The following is an 8,969-nucleotide window of genomic DNA, read 5'->3' on the forward strand; positions in this document are numbered from 1 at the left end:
GGCCCTGCCCCTGATTGGGGTGGGGGGGACTGACTGGGGGCAGGGCTGGCCATGGGGTGGGGCTATGGGCGGTGGGCCAACTGGCCCCGCCCCCGAATGGTTTGAGGGGGCAGATCAGGAGTCAGCAGCCAGGGGAAGGGCCATGGGAGGTAGGCCAGACAGCCCCACCCACAATTGGGGTTGGGGGGCGATCAGGGACGGAGCTGGCTGGGGGGAGGGGCTGCGGGCCATTCAGGTGGGAGAGGCCAATCAGGGGTGGGGCCAGCCTGGGGGAAGGGCCACAGGAGGTTGGCCAGCCAGCCCCATCCCCCCATTGCGGCGGTCCACTGCCACAGTGGGCGTCATAGCAAACGTTCTGGTCGTTATGGCGTTACAGTTGCTGGTTTTTTATATATATAGATTGTATTATTTTCCATATGAACAAATGTAAGCCTACTTTTACCCCACCCTGTATTTTAATAATTTTTTAATGTTTTTAAGACCTAGATTTCTAATTCCTGAAAAATCAAAAGGTATCACACCATTGGACCCATGTTACCATAGAACAACAATCAGCTAGAATGGAATAGTAGCTGCCCCTTTAAGTCTACAAGTACACCCTCAGCATAGTCAATACTAGCAGAGGCTTTGTTTGACGTGCTAACCTCCTCTAGGCATTAAGTTGTCGCACCACTAATATTTAGCAGGACTATATCCATGTAGTCCCCTCTTATCCAGGGGGAATATGTTCCAAGACCCCCAGTGGGTGACTATGCTTTTCCTATACAACTTTTTTTTAAAAACCACTTTTGCACTTTGGGGCCATTATTAAATAAAGGTTACTTAAACATAAGGACTACAATAATGCACTAATAAATGAGACAGTTACTAATGACTAACGGGTAGAGGGTTGAAGCTTATGAATTGTTTATTTCTGGAATTTTCTCTTTATTCTTTTTGGACCACAAGTCACTGCAGGTAATTAAAACTGCAGAAAGTAAAACTGCAGATAAGAGGATACTACCATAATAAAAAATTATATTCCACCTTTTAAGCTTCAATGCTTCAATTAAATTCTTATACTCTTTAAACAAAAAAAAAAACTCATGAAAATATGCATTTGTCACCAGATCATGAGAAACCTTATTCTTGAATTAAATAACATTAAATACCTTTAAATACCTGATAGAAGCCTTAACCTCAGCATCAAGTTCCTGAAAACATGCCAATACATTAATTATTCTGGGTCCAAAAGTTTGACAAATAATATTAGCATACAGATGAAGACAAAAAGAAAATGGTTTTGAAGTGCAACCAGAAAAATGTAAAAGTTGACCAGAAGTTTGAAACACTTGAATACACAAGTGTACCATTAATCAAAACTTATCTGTAAAACAGACTTGCAAAAGGAATTACAAGAAGGGTGGTAAATTTCAAAGGACTTTATAGCAGAATAAGTGCAAGTCAAATTAGCAAAGTTGGGAGGCAGAACTTTGTAGAGAAAGACTTCGCAAGTTATATGGCTCTATCATATAACTCTACCACTAATTTGGACAATTCTGGGGGATCATAGTTTATTTAATTTTAACAGTACAACTTTATTAGTTAATATGTCAAAAAGAACCAATAGAACATAACCTATTTTTTTATTTTAAATAACTTTTTTTGTTGGTTTTTTTTTTATTGTCTAAAGTTTTACATATGTCTCCTTTTTCCCCAATTGACCCCTGCCCCCAAGTCATTCCCACCCCAGGCAAGCCCCCACTGCCCCAGTGTCTGTGTCCACTGGTTATGCTAATATGCATGCATACAAGTCCTTTGGGAACATAACCTATTTTAATAAAAGACCTGAGCCCTGGTTGCTCAATGGTTAGAGCATCCTCTTCTCTCTCCCCTGAAGGGTTGCAGGTTCGATTCCCAGTCAAGGGCACATCCCTGGATTGCGGATTTCCTGCCGACCCCCAGTTGGGCACATGCAGGACGCAACCAGTCGATGTGTCTCTCTCACATGGATGCTTCTCTCTGTCTCTCTCTTCCCCCCTCCCTCCCTCTCTGAAATGCAAAAAAAAAAAAAAAAAAAAAAAAAATCCTCAGGTGAGCATTAACAATAAATAAATAAATGCCTGAAAAACAGAAAAATGTTATGATAGCTACTAGAGGCCCAGTACATGAAATTCATGCACTGGGGGGGGGGGGGGGGGCATCCTTCAGCCCAGCCTGCGTTTCTCGAAGTCTGGGAGCCCTCAGGGGATGTCCAACTGATGGTTTAGGATTTGGAAGCGGGCCTAAGCTGGCAGTCGGACATCCTTAGCACTGCCGCGGAGGCAGGAAGACTTCCGCCACCACCACTGCACTTGCCAGCCGTGAGCCCAGCTTCTGGCTGAGTGGCACTCCCCATGTGGGAGTGCACTGACCACCAGGGGGCAGCTCCTGCATTGAGCATCTGCCCCCTGGTGGTCAGTGCACGCCATAGCAATTGGTCGTTCTGCTGTTCATTTTGCATATTAGCCTTTTATTATATAGGATAATAGTATGAACTCACTAATGAAAAATCCTGTGAAGATAGGTTAAAAGAGGAGCACACAGGAGGAATCAACAATATTGGTAATACATTGGTTAAGTTAGATGGAAGGTTCACAGGGCTTATATTGTTATAGTATTTCATTACTTAGTCATGTCATATATTCTGTAGTCTGTATCCGACTCTTACAGTTTTAGAAATTTTAATCCAATGTATTGACTGTAAAAAAAGCTAATAATCAACTGTCTACACATCCACAGTCTGAGTGAAAAAAACGAATGACTAAATGTTCTCTTTTAAGGTGTTTTTAAAGCAGTTTTCTCAAATCTATTTGAATGTTAAATAAGAAATTGAATGTACTGATGGAGATTTCACCATTAATATTTAGTAAGACCAATGATTTTTGTGCCCTTACATTGGGGAAAGCTATACCTAAATTATAAACACTTGCGTAGGGAATCAAACAATTCTACATCAACTCAAGAGACAGATATATTCCTGGAAAGGTTTCCATTCCCAGAATCATCAAATCAGAGGCAATGTATTTAACCTTTCAGTATCTCAGGATCCTCATCTATAAAATGAGACACAGGCATAACTAGGAGATATTGTGGATTCAGACCACCGCATAAAACCAGTATCACAATAATGCAGGTTGTAATCTTTTTACTGGTGAAGGGTCTTGCCTTCAATTAGTTTTAAAAAAACAAAAACAAACACAACACCCGTGAAGCACAATAAAGCAAAGCACAATAACAGGAGTATGAAGAATTTAAAAAACATGTAAAGCACCTGGCCCATTGCCTGGTAAGTAGTAATAACTTTTTAAAAATCACATTATTACTGGAAGTATCTGTCCTCATTTTGGCTCAAGTAACCTTTTTTAAAAATTCAAAAAAAAATAAAAATCATATATTAGCCCGGCCAGCATGGCTCAGTGAGCCTTGACCTATGAACCAGGAGGTCACGATTGGATTCCTGGTCAGGGCATATGCCCGAGTTGCAGGCTCAATCCCCAGTGTGGGGCATGCAGGAGGCAGCCAATCAAGGATTGTCTCTCATCACTGATGTTTCTATCTCCCACTCCCTCTCCCTTCCTCTCTGAAAATCAATAAAAATGTTTTTAATTTATTTTTAATTAAAACAATCATTTATTGTAACAGTGAAATTCCTGTCCTTGAACAGAATGAAGGCTAAGGCTGACAATTAAGAAATATTTAGGTGCACCTGTATTAACAACATTGAGATGAACTAGATTACCAAATTCCCAACATTTCAGCTCTCCAAATTTTCTGAAAACTGGCCCACACCCTAGATATCCATGAAGGAGCATGAAAAAGTATCATAAGAGAGAATGGAAAGAAAGGAACTAATCCAGTCCTCTGAGCAACTTTCTCTGCTTTATATGAGAAGAGAATGATGGTGATGAGTGGGTGTAATTGAACAGATTTTCCCTCTCCTTCTACAGGAGCATCTATTATCCTGCAAACATACAACTGTGAGGGACTTAACCAACAACCTTAAAATCTTACCAGGCCTACAGTTCTAGGCAGCATATAAGCAACTATTACCACATTTTTAAATCTTCCTTAATGATAAAATGGAAGTGATTCAAAGAACAAAGCAGTTCAAATCTTCTTTCTGCCAGGGGAATGTTGTCTTTCACACACAAACAACTAATTACCGTCTAACACTATCACAGATGTGTGTTTATCATCCAAGGTACATGAGGTTTAGATAAAGGGAAAAAAAAAAAAAAACCTAAAAAGAAAACTTTTCAATTTAAGAGTTTCCATTTTGAAGTAAAGGAATATACCCATCTACCATTTATCTCCTTGAGATTCACAAACTTTTAGTTTATTTTTAAATGTTATTTTTATTGAAAGAAAGGAAGAGAAAGAGGGAGAGGGAGAGAGAAAACATTGATTTGTTGATCCACTCATTTATACATTCATTGGTTGCTTCTTATATGTGCCCTGATCTGAAATCCAACCCAAAACCTTGGCGTATGAGGACAGCGCTCTAACCAACTGAGCTACCCGACCAGGGCAAGGCTCACACACTTTTAAAGTCCTCCCCCCTCAACTCACACACACAAACATACGCAAGATCCATCAAAACACTGATAATTGTTGAAGCTGGATGATAGATAACAGCGTTCTTTATACTATTTATACCGTTCCATTTTAGTGTGTATTTGAAATTTTCCATAATATATAAAAACATGGGTCTATAGGTGTTTATACATAAGCTCCAAATACAACAAACTGGTAGAGAAATGCCCTATTGTTCAAAGTTTTCATATTCCACAAGTGAATTTCATCTAGCTATTTTCTCATTCTAGAAGTTGTACTGCAGGTGACCAGACTATTAGCAAAGGTGCAGTGAAGGAAATAATTAACTGCCCTGAAATAAAAGGAGCCTAACCTTGGAAACATAGATGCAACAAGGAAAGGTGCTAAATAATTATTACAACTACTGCACATTCATATTTGTTCCCATCTGTTATGTTCTAACACGGGTGATTATGTGGAAAAGGAGGAAGTATTTTAAGGCTAAATTTACTTTTTATTCTTTAAAAAGTTGATGGGCAACAGAAGTTGGAATAAAGAAATCGGAAAAGCCCTCATTAAAAATAACCATTTCTGGAGCATCTGAGATCTTACTGAGATCAGCATATATCATCAGTTTGGCTCAAATCAACATATAAAAACTAAAAAATTTAAAAATAAAGTAAGAAAGAACCATTTCTAAGAACAGAAAAGGAAAGTAGTCCATGTCCTTCTTTATAAAATAACATTCATAGTTCATAATGGTATAACCAGCAACTTCCAGTGACCAAATATGCTTAATTGCTAGACATGAATTTCAAAAAAACACACAAAAAACACAAAGATTATCCTATTTCTGCTAAAATTCTCTTTTCAAGTAACCATTCAGCCTAGCCGGTGTGTCTCAAAAGTTAAGCTTCGACCTGTGAACCAGGAGGTCACTGTTGGATTCGCTGTCAGGGCATATGTCTGGGTTGCCTGCTCGATCCCCAGTAGGGGGCGTGCAGAAGGCAAGCCGATCAATGACTCTCTTATCACTGATATCTCTCTACCTCTCCCTTCCTCTCTGAAATCAATAATCGATTTGAAAAAATAAAAGTAAACTGCCATTCAATTTTCACAATATAACCTTACATTCATTCCAAAATTTAGTATTTGTTAGTTATGCCTAAAAATAGGCCTGGTCAAAATTGAAAATAAATGCTAACTTTGCGGCAAATGTGTCTTTCATCAACCCTATGAACAAAATTTTGTGTTCAAAACTTACAGCAAACTATAACTTCGGCAGACTCAAAAGGCAGCCCTATCACTTACATGACTTCTCGAGTCCAAAAAGAGGTCACAAGAACTTATTTGAAATGTCCAAGAGAAATGCAAACGTACTTATATATCTCCCCCCCCCCCCCAAAAAAAAAATGTATAGAATAAAACTCCTCTGGAAAGCCCCCAAAACATTTCCATTAGCAACATTTACTTTCTTGGCACAAAAGTGCACGGGAGCATCTTCATTTTGCATCACCTCTCTTACATCGAAAGAGACAAGACACTGCCCCATTGAGGTCAGCAGACTTTTGTGCCGCTACCCATGGAAAAAGCCATCCTCGGCCCCAGTGAAGCACATGGCTCTCCCTTTTGAACTCCTGGTTCCTACACCCGATGAAAAGTGTCTAAGCTTTTAAAACAGGGTCTCTACTTACCAGGTTAAAGACCGTCTCGACGAGATCCCTATTGGAGACTTCTCCAACTTCAACCAGCCCGGTCAACACAGCAAATTTCATGCGGATGCCCCTGATGGGGAGCCCGGGGGCCAGGGACAGGGCACCCTCCTCTCCGGCAGAGGTTCCTTCTCCTCTCCCTCCGCCTCCCCCGTCATCACCTGTTGGTGGCGGGGAAGGGACCTTGGCGTCTTCACTGGCCATGGCCGGTTCCCGAGAGGCTCGAGTCACTTACAGGACGGCGATCGCTGCCCTGGTGTAAGGAGCACACGCCACGCAAAAACCGAGAGGGGGGGCCGCTCCCCCAAGTTGCGGAGAACCCCCAAAAGCAGTGGAAAGTCCTTGGCGTCGCCCTCCTCCTCTTGGAGAATAGTTGTCCAATCTCTCGCCCCGAGGCTGACAACAACGCCAAACCCTATTGGAAGATGAAATAAGCGTTAAATAGGCTAGGTTTTGTTTTAGGGTGTTTTAGGGGGGAGAAGGGGGATCCTTATTGCGCGTCCCGTAAGTTAGGAAAGGGGCCCCACCAGCAGCCGCCCGCTGCTCCCGGACTCGAGGAGCGAGCGGGCTGCGGAGGGGAGGCGGGCGCGGGCGGCTCCCGCACAGGTTCCGCCTCCCCCACTCGCAGGTTCCCGGCGCCGGGCAACCTCTCCTCACAGGTGCACCGAAAGGGAAACTGTCGCTGGGCGAGGGGGCGGGGGGGGGGGGTGCCGGAGGGAAGGACGGGGCCCCCGAGCTCCCACCGAGGCGGAAAGTTACTCCTCACCCAGATCCTCCGGACCCGTCCTCGCCCCCGCCGGGGCGCCGCGAGACGAGGTGGCGGCGGAGATCCGGGCAGGAAAAGGCGGGGGAAGGGGGCGGTGATTCCTCTCCACGCTCAGCCCAGGGGGAGGAGTGGAGCACCTCTCGGGCACCTGAGGTCCATGGAGGAGAGGAGGGCAGGTGTGTGGCGGCCAGAAGGGAGGGGAGGCCTGGCGGAGACCGCGAGGAGGGAGACGCGGGGGGGGGGGGGGGGGGGGGAGGTCAGTGCACCTGGTCGCAGCCTCCAAGTTTCCCTCTAGTCCGCTTCCCAGGAGTCCGCGGCTGCACAGAACTCCGTGGCTTCCTGGTCCGCCCCACCCCTACGGTCAGCCTTTGCAAAACGAGCCGCCGCTGGCGCTCCGGCCGCGGGGACCCAGGCTGCTGGCGCCGGTGAGGATGCTACTAGCACAGCCAGCCCCGCCTCGACTCGCGCGGCCGTCCCCGTGCGCGCTGGCGCCGCTCCCCGCCGCCATGACAGCGCCGAGGCTGCCGGGCGCGGCGTGCGCGTGCGCGGGCGCGGGCGGAGACGCGCCGGGGGCCGAGGGGGTCCGGGGAGGGCGGGGGCGCTGGGCGCGGACTTGCTCGCGGGGCCGCGTCAGACACACGCCCGAGTGGGCGCGCTGCTCACGCAGCACCAGGTGTGCCCCGGGCCGGGCGCGGAAGCCCTTTCCCTCCCGGAGCCGGCTCTTCCCGCGCCTCCCTCCCAGCCCCTGACCTGGGGAGGTGCCGAGCCCGAGGTCCTGACGCTCCTGCTGCTGTGGCCGGAGGTGCTCCGGGCGCGCGGGGAGCCCGCCCCACGTTGCCCAGGTGCCGGGCTGGGCTTGGAGAAGGACACCTGGGGGACCGCGGCGGCCCCGGGAGGTGGCGACGCTGGAGCCAGCGAGGCTGCGGTCCTCGCCTTAGGGGAGCGGAGCCCCCGCCGCTGACTGCGTTCAGCTGTTGCCCGCCCGCCGCTTTCTTGGAAGGAGGTTCCCACTGGGATGCCCCGGCAGCTGCCACCATTTGGGAGGGGGTGGGCGGGGGGTCGTGCCCACGAGGAGTGGGGAAGATGCCTTGCTGTGCAGCTGCCGCCGCGCCAGACCTCTCCCACATTCTAAGGCAGCGAGGATTCCCGGGGCAGCTGCTTCAGGCATCGTGCAGGCGGGGTGAACCTTGCCTGCACGTCTCTCAAGGGGTTTGTTGTTGTTTTTTCCCTCTAGTGATTTTCCAGTCTGAAAGTTAGGTGCTCCTCCTCCTCGGATTACTTTAAAAGACAAATTATATTAGGATGGAAACCAGCCCAGGTCATCATCACCTGTGCCTTTCCCCTGCACTCCCACAATTCACGGCAAAGCATTCTTCCTCGTGTATCAGTGAAAACCAAACAGGAAAGTGGTTTTTCACCCTTATGATTCTTTAAAGTCATAAAGGCCTTTAAAAAATAATAATGTTTACAATACTGGCAATTCCCTAATATGAAAGAGAAGCAAAAAGTGAGGGTCAAACAAAAGAAAGTACTGTGGAGGAGTCAGAAGAAAAAAAAAATAGTGCATGTTGATCTGGGAGATGAAATAGTTTCCTAGAGAGGGATAGTTGAGATGGGCTTGAAAAGCAAACTGAATTTTAACTATATCACATGGAAATTTGGGAGGAGGGAGGCAAGTAAGAAAAGATAAGCCCAAGAATGTTGAGAGAAGTGTTACCTTTTTAAAATACTAAAATGAGTTCAGCTGCACCAAATCTCATGTGATTGCAAATGTGTGTTGAAGATTTGTCTTCCATAAGTGGGTTTAAATACTCCGAAGATGAGGTAAACATTTTCCTCCTGATCTGAATTAGCGACTCGTGCATCGCCAGGGTAAGAGGCAACATCAGTGGCTTGCCATTCTTAAATTGCTGAAAAAACTATTTTAAACACCCCAG

At 46.1% G+C, this 8,969-nt stretch overlaps 1 protein-coding gene across 6 annotated transcripts in view; it reads right to left on the reverse strand.

Moving 5' to 3' along the window:
* The window catches only part of LRBA (LPS responsive beige-like anchor protein), a 559,344-nt gene extending 551,544 nt beyond the window's left edge, over window positions 1-7,800 (reverse strand). For 3 of the 6 annotated variants that reach the window (XM_036315413.1, XM_036315412.1, XM_036315408.1), the window contains exons 1-3: window positions 7,299-7,543; window positions 7,033-7,180; window positions 6,249-6,681 (exon numbers count right to left, since the gene is read on the reverse strand). In XM_036315413.1, coding sequence (XP_036171306.1) covers window positions 6,249-6,470 — 222 coding nt within the window. In that variant the 5' untranslated portion in view covers window positions 6,471-6,681; window positions 7,033-7,180; window positions 7,299-7,543. Of the gene's footprint in view, window positions 1-6,248; window positions 6,682-7,032; window positions 7,181-7,298; window positions 7,544-7,782 lie in introns of those variants that run through there. The other 3 variants (XM_036315411.1, XM_036315409.1, XM_036315414.1) reach the window with 3 other exon arrangements.
* Between the last annotated feature and the right edge of the window lie 1,169 nt (window positions 7,801-8,969).

Source organism: Myotis myotis, unplaced genomic scaffold, assembly GCF_014108235.1.
Source record: "Myotis myotis isolate mMyoMyo1 unplaced genomic scaffold, mMyoMyo1.p scaffold_m19_p_6, whole genome shotgun sequence".
In the NCBI taxonomy this organism is placed as follows: Eukaryota; Metazoa; Chordata; class Mammalia; order Chiroptera; family Vespertilionidae; genus Myotis; species Myotis myotis.